At 55.0% G+C, this 11,585-nt stretch overlaps 5 protein-coding genes across 5 annotated transcripts; 2 read left to right on the top strand and 3 right to left on the bottom strand.

Moving 5' to 3' along the window:
- Window positions 1-54: 54 nt before the first annotated feature.
- On the bottom strand, window positions 55-1,121 carry P168DRAFT_322874 (uncharacterized protein; the record flags this gene model as incomplete). Its single annotated transcript, XM_024840611.1, has 4 exons — window positions 55-474; window positions 534-721; window positions 774-1,032; window positions 1,092-1,121. 4 exons carry the CDS (start codon window positions 1,119-1,121, stop codon window positions 55-57), a joined length of 897 nt encoding a protein of 298 aa, XP_024688325.1.
- A 2,041-nt stretch (window positions 1,122-3,162) lies between these two features.
- On the top strand, window positions 3,163-6,845 carry P168DRAFT_313810 (DUF221-domain-containing protein; the record flags this gene model as incomplete). The annotated part of the gene is made up of 9 exons (XM_024839705.1): window positions 3,163-3,196; window positions 3,232-3,346; window positions 3,417-3,637; window positions 3,740-4,251; window positions 4,349-4,642; window positions 4,887-5,255; window positions 5,327-5,526; window positions 5,565-5,996; window positions 6,026-6,845. 9 exons carry the CDS (start codon window positions 3,163-3,165, stop codon window positions 6,843-6,845), a joined length of 2,997 nt encoding a protein of 998 aa, XP_024688324.1.
- Window positions 6,846-7,186: 341 nt separating this feature from the next.
- On the bottom strand, window positions 7,187-8,709 carry P168DRAFT_293943 (S-adenosyl-L-methionine-dependent methyltransferase). Its single transcript, XM_024837921.1, has 5 exons — window positions 8,654-8,709; window positions 8,066-8,532; window positions 7,480-8,009; window positions 7,388-7,409; window positions 7,187-7,349 (listed from the first exon to the last, which is right to left on the bottom strand). Exons 2-5 carry the CDS (start codon window positions 8,450-8,452, stop codon window positions 7,242-7,244), a joined length of 1,047 nt encoding a protein of 348 aa, XP_024688323.1. The 5' UTR covers window positions 8,453-8,532; window positions 8,654-8,709; the 3' UTR covers window positions 7,187-7,241.
- Window positions 8,710-8,842: 133 nt separating this feature from the next.
- P168DRAFT_330879 (prohibitin family protein) lies at window positions 8,843-10,203 on the bottom strand (the record flags this gene model as incomplete). Its single annotated transcript, XM_024841634.1, has 4 exons — window positions 8,843-9,402; window positions 9,465-9,820; window positions 9,884-9,952; window positions 10,014-10,203. 4 exons carry the CDS (start codon window positions 10,201-10,203, stop codon window positions 9,079-9,081), a joined length of 939 nt encoding a protein of 312 aa, XP_024688322.1. The 3' UTR covers window positions 8,843-9,078.
- A 197-nt stretch (window positions 10,204-10,400) lies between these two features.
- Window positions 10,401-11,584, top strand: P168DRAFT_293941 (RNA-binding domain-containing protein). The gene is made up of 4 exons (XM_024837920.1): window positions 10,401-10,657; window positions 10,712-10,932; window positions 10,971-11,348; window positions 11,491-11,584. The coding sequence occupies exons 1-4, from the start codon at window positions 10,606-10,608 to the stop codon at window positions 11,542-11,544; spliced, it is 705 nt and encodes a 234-aa protein (XP_024688321.1). The 5' UTR covers window positions 10,401-10,605; the 3' UTR covers window positions 11,545-11,584.
- The last annotated feature ends 1 nt before the right edge of the window (window position 11,585 follows it).

Below are 11,585 nucleotides of genomic sequence, written 5' to 3'. Positions count from 1 at the left end.
GAGGAGCCGAGCTCAGGTCTCGAGAATGGTTCTGATTGCGCTGGGAATGAGTCCTCAGACGTTCCCCTCCTTGATCGCTAGCTCCACCATGACGTCTTTCACGGTCTGATCCATCAGGGGAATGATTTCCTGGGGGTAGGCATGCAGCTGGTGCCACAGCTTGAGGGTTGACGGGTAGGCCTTGAGGTTCCGCGCGTCCAAGTTCATGCTGGTGACACCCAGTTGGCGCATCACGTTCAGCATGTTGATGTACTCCTTCACCTCGGCCGCATCGCCCATACGGCGAGTCTCGTCATCACTGGCCCCATCCCCCCACAGTCGATATTTAGTGGCGAAGTTGTATAGGAAGCTTTTGAATGCCGACATAGAGTCCTGGATCGAGATATTCGTACCCCAGATTACACGGGTGGAGCTGCCACCGAGGGCTTCAGCCTCCGAGGTGTCCGGGTGAATGTTGGAGAACGTCGCGTCGGACTGGGGCTCGTCAGTGCCGGCCGGCATGCCGTTAGCATCGACGAACACTCTGCGTCGACGACTGGGGGTAGACCGAAGCCACCCGAGTCAAGATCATTGCGGCGGGGCGCGGTGCGCTGGCCACCGGTTGCGGAGCGGGACGACACAAACAGGCCGCTGCTGCTGCTGGGGATATCAGATCGTCCCACTGGACGGCTGTGTGCACGCGTGGGGCTGGAGCTCGACATGTATCGAATGGGCGACGAATCTGTCCGGCGGTTAGTGATCAGGGGCCATGTCAGGATCTTTATCTTATATACCTCTCATCGCCTGTCCATTCCCCCGTGGTGTGGTCTCCCCGTCATTCATCGACGAGGGCGCTCGCACTGGTGAGCTCGGTTCATCCATCCTGGCGTCCGGGGTCTGAGCAGCACTGCTGTTTGCTTTCGACGGCGAGGACTGGAAGAACATGGGAGACGACGACGGCACGGCGGCTTCACCCCTGATGCGTCTCGAAGCGCGAGGGGTTGTCTGCAACTGGTCATCTCCCCCGGGAGTCGGACTGCTGGTCTGGGGTTGCTGGCGAGAACGAGTTGAGCGGGCAGGAGAATCGGTGGCCGAGTCCCTCGTTGGGCGACCCCTTCGACGGGAGGAGGCCGCGAAGACATGGCGAGTCGGTCCTAAAGGACGAATTGCTGCTCGGACTGTTTTTTAAGACTGGACAAATAAATCGTGAGAAACTTGGTGGGGTATAGGAAATCAAAGAAGCAAAGGGGTGTGGGATGGAAGGGAGTGCAGCCAAGGGACGAGTTGACGTTGGAATGGAGATTGAGATTGATCGATTGTGGCTCATTCTCCGCCTCAGTAATTTTCATGCTGGAGCTCGACGCGTGACACGCGACCCAGACCGCCGAGGACGCGTTAAGTGGTTTCCTCTTTGGGACGACGCGATGGTCCACGAAGCACGTGATGCCGATTATTAGCTTATGTAAGCGTCTTCCGCCTTTCCTGCACCGCCTCCCATGTGGCGTCCAATCAGCACTCGATTCGTGGATCAGCATCCATGGTCAGGCCGAGTTTTCCCCTGTTTATTTGGCCTGATTAGGCAGGCATCGACGAACCATCAAAGAGAAACCCCCGGGTATGGAGGACTTCATCCTGGCAGACATGAAACCCCATGGCTCTACTGGATGTGGTTCAGGATAGATTCTCAAAGTACGAATCTACTGTTACCCTGGGGTGATCACGTAGCGAGGGACGTCCAATGCTGATCCTTCTTTTAAGTTACCGCCGATCTGGCTGTGCATTTGTAGTTTCCTCTCCGTACTAGAAAGCCTCTTAACGATCTGACGAGTTCAATATATATTGAAACCATCTGAGACACGATCGGTTATCCGAGAGCGTCCCCGGATTCACTTGATTGTAGAAGACAAATTGGGTTTATTGTTCAGATCCATGCTGTGTGGTATAGATTGGCCTCGGGAGGTCTCTCTCATGTGTATTCCGTAGTCTGGATGGTCAATGTGGGAATTCTTCTTTCTATATTGTAGCGATTGGTATTTGAGATAATCTGATCTCTATCTGTCTTGTACTGCATCCAGATCAAAAATATAAGACCTGTCAGTCCATCTCAGTCTATAATAGGGGATCCTTCCCCTTACTACTATATCTCATGGTCGGACATCCCTACTTTGTGGTTCAGGATTCGTGAGAGAGCGCCAACGTCTCGTCTCACATATGCAGCTGCTCGTTTCCATTGATCCATGACCTTTGCTTAGCTAGAAGCCCAAACAAAGCGGGGTCCCAACGGTCCAATTGTTTCTCGATCGATCCAGGAACGAAGTAACCCAAGAGAAAAAACACGAGGGACCAGGAGGCTAAACCCGAAGGGGAACAGAACAATCAGGACCGGTTGTGGTAATATGTTGACTCCCCACAAACAGGAAATACTCGGGACAATCAAATATGATCTTGGAGGTCACAAAGACAAGCTCGCTATAATTAACCAACAAAGGTGCGACCTCTCGATTAGCGCCCCGAAATCCTACACAAAGGATCACAGGAAAATCAAAAAAAATATCAGGGACGACCACCCTTGAGCCAAAAGGGTTTAAGCAAGCGCCAACCGTCTAGTTTCAGCAGGCGCTTGATGTCATTCCGAGCCCAATTGGAACGATCATCCCCTTTTCCCTGAACCACCAGGTTACCCAACCCTTTTCCACAAATAACGGCGCTTCTTCACATTAGACTTGGCATCATCCCGGGTCTGAATGGTTGAAAGGACTTAATAGTTGGTGCCACTGCTGTCATGTCCTTTGTTGATAACCCTTCCTTTTACCCTTTGTAGTGCGTGGTGATTTGTCTCTTCTTAGGCTTCTCTATTCTTTTCCTTCCTTTTCTCCGTCTTTTTTCTTCTTCTTTGCCTTTCTATCCTCAGTTCCTTTTCCTTTCTGGAAATTTACCCACTTCCGCGCTCCTGGTTACTCGATTACTTCAGGGTGACGCTGCCTGTGTTGCCGAATCGATCGCCCCAAACTTTTTTTGTCCTTCTGCCCTTCCACTATTGAAATCGGCCCAACCCTCTCACCGCGTGATGCATGGTCTCACCTCCCTTACTTGTATCTGGGTGTAGGACTTGGTCTTCTCTAATCCGACTGTCTCCGTCACCCGCTTGAGTCCGCCCCCGTGGGGACTGCCTCTGCAATCACCATGTCGAACATGTCGAACATCTCGAAGGACCTGGGTTCCGCCCTGGAGGAGGCAGGCCATACCGGTCAGAAAGCGCGGGAGTCTCGATCAACACCTTCCTCGCGTCGTTAGCGACGGCGATCGTTGTCTTTGCCGTCGAATTCATCCTATTTATGCTGCTGAAAGGAAAACTGACCCGCATCTAGTGAGTTCCTTGGTACCCTGGTGGATCTGGAAGCGCGCAACATCGCTAACCGTGCATTGCTTCTTCATAGTCAACCCAGGACATATTTGGTCCCCGACAGAGAACGTACCGAGCCGTCCCCATCGGGCTCTTTCGATGGGTCGTTCCCGTCTTCCGTACCTCCAGCTCCCGAGTTTATCCAGAAATGCGGTCTCGACGCCTACTTCTTTCTGCGATACCTACGCATGCTTCTCAAAATCTTCCTACCTCTGGCTTTGCTGATCCTACCCATCCTTCTTCCCCTCAACCAAGGTCGACGGCAAGGACCAGACGTTCAAAAATGGCACGGATAGCGGTCCACGCTGGAATGTCACGGGTATGGATCGACTCTCCTGGGGCAATGTCGCCCCGGAGCACTCCATCGCTATTGGGGCCATCTGGTCATCGCCGTCATTGTCGTCGTCTATGTCTGTGCCGTGTTCTTCGACGAGCTGCGGGGCTATATCCGTCTACGCCAGGCTTACCTGACATCTCCTCAACACCGACTCCGTGCATCGGCGACCACGGTTCTAGTAACCGCCATCCCGGAACGCTGGCTGTCGGTGGACGCCCTCGATTCACTCTACGATGTCTTCCCCGGTGGGATCCGCAACATTTGGATCAACCGGAATTTCGATGATTTGAATGAAAAGGTGAAGGAACGGGATGCCCTGGCTTTGAGACTCGAAGCCGCTGAGACCGAACTGGTAATCAAATGCAAAAGAGCCCAGTTGAAACAGGCCAAGGCGGCGGCGAAAAAGGAGGGGAAAAGTGCGGCTGAGGTCCAGAAAAAGGAAAAAGAGGCCGCGGATCGAAAAGCATCCCGTCTCGCCATGGAGGCTGGTATCAGCTCCGGTGATCCACACCAAGCCCACACCCTCAACGAGGTCTTGCACCCGTGACCAATCGTCGTCGCACGCCTCCGACGCCGGGGCTGGAAGCGGCTGAACCCCCTCGATCCCGCCATGGCGGCCGCGGGTGCAGTTGGTCACGGGTGGGATACCTCGGGAAATCCGTTCTTGGGGGGTCAAAAAGACTGATGGGACCTTGGCGGCTCAGAAGGCGCCCAGGGGCGGGCTCATAGCTCCCCCCCACCCTCAAGAAGGGTCGAATAATAAGGATCGGCGCAAGTCGCGCTCATGGCCGGATACAATGGCGGATGACATGGATCCGTTTCAAAACAACGAACGGGATGACCGACCCAGCACTTCGGCGACGCCGCCAAACACAAAATCCAGGCCGCCCTTGTGGAAGACCCGGCCCTCAAATCATTCGAGAGTGAGCAACAAGACGGAGCCCGATGAACTTCCCCTGACCGCCCCGAGACACCGACGACACCGACGAACGTGGAGGAAGTATCCGGGTATGAACAGGACGAGACCTCGATGGAATCAGTGGCCCGCGAAAAGAGTCGTGCGGACGCCCAGAGCGATCGGAAAGAACGGAAAGTGTCTGAAGATGAGTACCCAGCTGCGTACAACGCGGACTTTGACAAGGAAGACTTTGGGGAGCCGGCGTGAAGAAGTATCTGAAAGACAAGGACCGCGAGACCATGCGCCTGCCCGTATTCGGAATCAGCTGGATGCCCTCCCTCTGGCTCATGGGAAAGAAAGTGGACACCATCGACCACTGCCGAAAGGAGCTCGCTCGTCTGAATTTGGAAATCGAGATCGACCAACAGAACCCCGAAAAGTTTCCCCTGATGAACTCAGCCTTTATCCAGTTCAACCACCAGGTAGCGGCACATATGGCGTGCCAGGCCGTCAGCCACCACACGCCTAAACAGATGGCGCCCCGGATCGTGGAGATCTCGCCGGACGACGTCATCTGGGACAACATGTCACTCAGGTGGTGGGAGCGTTATCTGCGAACCTTCGGCATCCTCACACTCGTTTGCGGATGGTCGTCGGTGGGCGTTCCCGTGGCGTTTACGGATTGCTTTCGCAATTGGCCTACCTGGAGGATGCTTTCACCTGGCTCGCTTGGCTTGCCACCTTACCCAACTGGCTGGTCTCTGCCATTCAAGGTATCCTGCCTGCCCTCTTTCTCGCAATCCTGATGGCGTTGCTACCTCTCATGCTGCGTTTTCTGTGTCGCGCGCAAGGCCTTCACACCGGCATGGGTGTGGAACTCACGGTCCAGAACTACTACTTCGCGTTTATGTTTGTCCAGCTGTTCTTGTGGTTGCGGTCTCATCCAGTTTTTCCACAATCATCAACAACGTGACCAACGTCACTTCGTGGCCGGAGCTCTTGGCTCAGAACATTCCCCTGTCCAGCAACTATTTCTTCTCGTACATGATCCTGCAGGCCATGTCGGTGAGCGCGGGTGCGCTGGTGCAGATTGTCAACCTGGTGAGCTGGTTCATCTTCGGGCCGATGTTTGACTCCACCGCCAGGACGAAGTGGGCCCGAACCACCAACTTGAACCAGATGCAGTGGGGGACCTTCTTCCCGGTCTACACGACACTCGCGTCGATTGGCCTGATCTACTGCGTCATCTCGCCCTTGATCATGGTGTTCAACGTGCTCACCTTTGGCCTGTTTTGGTTTGTCTACCGGTACAACACCCTCTACGTGACCAAATTCCGATTCGACACGGGCGGGCTGTTGTTCCCTCGGGCGATCAACCAGTTATTTACTGGGATCTACGTGATGGAAGTCGCCTGATCGGCCTCTTCTTCCTCGTCCGCGACGTGGATGGCACCGTTGCCTGCGAGGGTCAAGCGATCTGTATGATCGTCGTTCTCGTCCTCACCATCGGATATCAGATCTTGCTGAATGAGGCCTTTGGGCCGCTGATCCGATATCTGCCCATCACGCTGGAGGATGATGCTGTTCGTCGGGATGAGGAGTTTGAGCGCGCTCAACGGACACGACTTGGGCTGGCCCGCGATGATGACGAATCGGATGTCGTCGAGCCTCGGTGGCCCTCAGAACGACAACCGAGCGGATTAACGCCCGAGATTGAAATGAAGCAGATCGAGTCCGACGCGGGGCGGGGGACCAGCCAGAGAGAGGTCAGCCCGGCGCGCTTGATGCCTAGGCGCCAATCATGGGTCGATCGGTCTCCAAACCAACGATCGAAGTACTTTGGGAATAGCTCAAGTACGTCGGTCCCGACTATACAGCGTATCCAAGAAGATATGGCGGAGGATGCGGAGTCTCAAGACCCCTCTCCGCATCGAGCAGGCCGCGCGCTGTTTGCCGGAATTCAGGACGAGCTCGAAGATCTGACGCCCGACGAGCGCGATCAACTGGTCCAACGAGCCTTCCAGCACGACGCCCTCCGTGCCAAACGACCGGTGATCTGGATTCCCCGCGATGATCTGGGAGTCAGCGACGACGAGATCTACCGCACGCAACGATTCAGCAAGCATATCTGGATCAGCAACGAATACCAGGCGCTCGACGGCAAGTGCCGCACTATATTCAGCCGCAGTCCGCCAGATTTCTCCGAGGTCGATCTGATCCAGCTTTAGCGGTGGGGCTTGATAATTGTATATGATAAGACTAGACTGGGGTTCTCTTTTCTTTTCCTTTGGTGTATGTATAGAGGGAGTTGGCATGGACAGTTGAGCGAGCGGGTTGATTTTCTCTATCCCATCGACTTGCATTGCAGAAACCCGAGCGGCAGGATCCCTTGGTTGATTGCATATACGGCGTTTTAGTATTTATCTACGGTGATGGACGGAGGCCGGACTACACATAGAACAAGCCCATGGCAGTATTCTATCGTTTTCCCAGCGTGTAGTATGTTTGAATAGACTGTACCCATGTCAATGTTGCATGGGTCAACACAAGGTGACACTGTATGTCTAGTGTCAAGTCCAATTCAGTCCATTGTCAAGACATGAAGTATCATAACCATATATGTACTAATCCATATACTTACACAACGGCAAGCGATAATTATCCACCATCCAATACGCCCTGCGCACGCCACTCCACTCACCCTCCAACTTGGGCACCTCAATCTCCTCCCACTCGACATCAAAGCCGCCTCAAACAGATCCATCTCCACCACCTTCTGATAAACATCATAACTAATCTGCCGATCCGCCCCATCCCATTAAAGAAACTCCACCGTCCCTCCTGCTCCAGCAACCCAATCACCTGCTCCGTGAAAAACTCCGGAAATCCCCATACGACTCCGCAAACGTATCGTAGTACACCGCGTCGAACATCTCCCCCTCCGCCACCAACGCCGGCAACACATCCTGCCACCGGCCCTCGTGGATGCGCACCCCAGGCTTCTGGTGCCACCCGCGCCGCTTCATCTCGGCGACCACGTCCGCGTGCGCCTCGATGATGTGGTGCTCGGCCGGCTGGCGGTCCTGCAGGAACTGGTCCACGATGCCCATGCCGTGGCCCACGTTGAGGACCCGCAGTCCGGGCGTAGGGAGCAGCTTCGCGGCGCTCTTCTTCATGATGTCGCTCTCCCACGCCATCATTACCCCGTTGCGGTCGGCGTCGATCAGTCGGTCGTTCTGGAAGGTGAGGTTCGAGTCGAGGTAGCGCGCTTGCGTCACGTCTGCGTCTGCCTCCACCAACTGCGGCGCTTCTTCGTCCTGTGCTGGCGCAGCCGACTCCGTGTCTGCAACACCCTCCTCTTGCTCATCCTCCTCAACCTCCTCCTCAATCTCCTCATACCCATCCAACCGATTCAGCAACAACTCCGCCCGAACCCCGCATCAACAACCATCTCATACGCCTCAGTCAACCCCAACCTCCTCGCCACACACCCAGGCGTCTCGCCATTCAAATCCAGATCATTCCAGATAGCACCCTCCTGCAAAAGGAACTTGACCGTCTCTGCCGCGGACTCGGCCGCGCTTTTCTTCTCTTTCTCCGCTTGTTCGCTAGCGCCGTTCACTGCCTCGTCTTCATCGTCGTCGGGCTCACAGGCGGAAATGGCAGCGTGGAGCGGGGAGAATCCTGTCTCTGGGTCCTTGACGTTGGCGGGGTTGGCGACGCCGGCTGTGAGGCGGATTAGACGGCGGAGTTTGGGGATGTCGTGTTGGGAGGCTGCGAGGAGGATTTCTTGGATGTCGAGGTCGACGTCGATGGTGGTTGTTGGGTCGGTCATTTTTCCGTTTTTTTTTTTTTTGTATGTGATATCGTTGTCTTTTTCTTTGTTGTTTGTTGTTTGTGGTTTGGTGCTTGCTGCTGTGGTTCGGTTGGTGATTAGAAAATTTGAATCTTGGGTAGTAGATAAGTCTGTAGGAAGGTGGGGTAGGAAGTGGTGGGTTTTCTTTCTCTAGACCAAGAAGGATTTAAAGGAACTGACCTGTTTCGTCCAGTAATGGCTACTAACTATAGCTGTAGTATACCACCGCTCAGAAGTAGAACAGTTCAAGTCTTAAAGTTTGAAGTGGAGTGAGAGCGATATAAAATTTCCGCCGCCGCTTTCGTCCCCGCAGCTCCGCCCGCAATCACCGCACTCCGTCAGCCAACTCCTACAATAATAGATAAAACTGTCAAAACGCATGTATTTTGATGTCGACTTAGAGAAGAGAAACATTTCGCCGATTGCTCGATAATCCTGAAGACAACTATTTGTACAAAAGACCGGGTCCTTCCTGGACCGCCCACGAGGCGGCTTCAATTGCGCCTGTATCACGCAGATTGCTGCTCAATTAAAATTCATTCCCCAGCCCCAGGGACCAGCTTCGCCGCTTCCAACTATAAACTAGACTCGTTGGTAATCTGCGTTTATCGCGTGTCCTCCGCTCCGGCGTTCACGTTCAACCCCAAACCTTGCGAGTCCAGGTACATCTTGTTCTTGCCGCCGTTCTCTTGCAAGATCGCGGCGATGTGTCGGGCGTTCTCGATCTTCCGCAGTTCGATGTAGCTCTTGCTCTTCTTGATCGCGTCGCCGATCAGTTCCGCCGATCGGGCCTCACCCTGGGCGCGGACGATGAATGCCTGCTTCTCCTGGCGAGCCTTGTCGACCAGGAACGCAGCCCGTTGGGCCTCCTGCTGGGCGACCTGCTTGGCTTCGACAGCGGCGGTGAATTCGGGGGAGAAGGTCAGATGCTACCATTGCCGACAAGTCAGTATATTAACACATCCCGTTCAACCTCGTATATATCACGTACCGTAAGAGACACATCGTCAAGGGCAATGTTGAAGCGAGCCGCACGGCGGGCCAGGTTGTCCCGGACGAGTCGGGCGACGTTCTCACGCTGGGTAATCAGCTGGCTGGCGTTGAACTGCGCGACAACGCTCTTGAGGACTTCGTTCACGATAGACGGGAGAACACGCTCGTCGAAGTCGTTGCCAAGGGTGCGGTAGATCTGTGGGAGAGCGTCGACACGGGGTCTGGACAGAACACGGCAGGTGATGTTGACCATCTGCAGGTCCTTGGTACCGGTCAGGGAAGCGATGTTGCGCGGCTTTGCGCGCACATCGTAGATGACGGGCGTTTCGAACCAGGGAATTCGGAAATGGGTTCCTATCAGAGTAGACAAGTCAGATACCCCTCCTTGTATTGTGATTTTCTCGGATTATCGCATACCTTCACTGTAGATCTCCTTCTTAACACCGCCTACCCTGGAGTATTTGATCGCACGGTGACCACCGTCCACTAGATTCGGGACCAGTCAGTAACATTTCTTTATCGGATTGACCAAGAGTCAATCATGAACAGGGGCCCAATACCGTTGAAGAGCGAGTCCGACACGACATAAGATCCAATGCCGACCAAGGGACAGTTCCCCAGAACTTTCCGCCGCCTTGACCACCGCCCGTGGGGAAACCACCGAAGCCTCCACCAGACCCGGTCTTCTTCAGCATCATCTGAAGCTTCTGCATCTGGTCCTTCGGAATGCGAGACATTGATGATAGTGTGGGGAGGGAAAGGATGAAGATGACTGGAGCGTGGAGGAGGAGACGGACGGAGGAGTGAGGAAGGAGTGGAGTTGAGGTTCTCTCCGGCAATTCAGCTCATTCCCTCACCGCCTGCCGGATCGGGCGGCCGATCTAGCCTCTCTTGCGTCGGGATTCTATTCTTCGGCTTCATGCTTCGTCCATCTCTTGCTTCTGCTTTCTGCTGTTGGCGTACATTTCATATTCTTTGTTGCTTGACTGCCTGTTGAAAGGGCGTAACTGACTGCAACCATACGAGCCTTACTCCCACCTTTTCCCCCGCGTTCTGTCCAATTCTGGTCAAACACTCCGCCGCGCTCTTTTCTCCTGCTCAACAACTAGCTGTGAATATCTGTCGGATTATCTGGCAAGATGGCTCCTGAAAGAGCTGGGAAGAGCGTGTTCCTCGGGAATATTCCGTACAGTATGTTCTATCTATGAGTCACTTCCCCAGCAACCTCAACTAACCACGCAACAGATCTCACCGAGGAACAGGTCAAAGATATCCTGAGCTCTGCCGGCACGGTCACCAAATTTCGCTTGATGATGAACCCCGATACTGGAAAGCCCAAAAGGATATGGATTTGCCGACTTTGCCGATGCGACGCGGCGGCCTCCGCAGTGCGCAATTTGAACGATTACGAGATCATGGGCCGCAAAATACGCGTGGATTGGCCGCACAACAACGAGAAGGACTCTGTCCCGCCGGACTACTCTCAGCCGCGCCGAACGTGCAGCTCCAGGGCCAAGACGGTCAATCAGGCGCGCAGCAGCAATCTGCGCCGCTGCCTCCCCTGCCACCCGGCGTGGAATTGCCCCCGCATCTGGACTGCCCGAACGCCATCTCCCAAACACTCTCCTCGCTCGCCCCCAACCAGCTTCTCGATGTCCTCTCCCAGATGAAGTCCCTGTCGATGGCGGACCCGGTTCGAGCCGCAGAGCTTCTGCGCCAGGCGCCTCAACTATCATACGCGATGTTCCAGGCTATGCTCCTAATGAACCTCGTCGACTACAGCACGCTCGGCTCAGTGGTGGAACAAGCGGCGCAACCAGCAGCGGCAGCCCCTCCTCCGGCTGCGCAGCCCTTCCAGCCCTTCTCGGCCGTTCCGGGCCAGGTCTCCACCCCCCAATGGTCGGCACGCCTTTTGCCGCACCGGCGGCAGCCCCTGCAGCTCCATCGATGCCCGGGCAAGAAGAGCTCCTGCAGCAGGTACTTAGCATGCCGCAGGCGGCGATCGATGCGCTCCGCCAATGGAGCGGAGTCAGATCATGGTGCTGCGGCAGCAGCTGATGCAGGGTGCCATGCGATAGTAATGTCGATTTGATGATATGATTGCGATGTCGGTACGGGG

Source organism: Aspergillus campestris (genome assembly GCF_002847485.1).
Source record: "Aspergillus campestris IBT 28561 chromosome Unknown P168scaffold_34, whole genome shotgun sequence".
Taxonomy (NCBI): domain Eukaryota; kingdom Fungi; phylum Ascomycota; class Eurotiomycetes; order Eurotiales; family Aspergillaceae; genus Aspergillus; species Aspergillus campestris.
This window is presented reverse-complemented; position numbering and strand designations above follow the sequence as displayed.

Excerpts from the sequence above, each read along its gene's own strand:
- P168DRAFT_293943 (XM_024837921.1), bottom strand. The coding sequence starts at position 8,452 with ATGACCGACCCAACAACCACCATCGACGTCGACCTCGACATCCAAGAA. Across the intron at positions 8,010-8,065 it reads TGACTGAGGCGTATGAGATG|GAGATTGAGGAGGAGGTTGA; the intron begins GTTGTTGATGCG and ends GATGGGTATGAG. Across the intron at positions 7,410-7,479 it reads CGGAGTTTTTCACGGAGCAG|TTATGATGTTTATCAGAAGG; the intron begins GTGATTGGGTTG and ends TCGGCAGATTAG.
- P168DRAFT_293941 (XM_024837920.1), top strand. The coding sequence starts at position 10,606 with ATGGCTCCTGAAAGAGCTGGGAAGAGCGTGTTCCTCGGGAATATTCCG. Across the intron at positions 10,658-10,711 it reads CCTCGGGAATATTCCGTACA|ATCTCACCGAGGAACAGGTC; the intron begins GTATGTTCTATC and ends ACCACGCAACAG. Across the intron at positions 10,933-10,970 it reads ACAACAACGAGAAGGACTCT|CTCCAGGGCCAAGACGGTCA; the intron begins GTCCCGCCGGAC and ends CCGAACGTGCAG.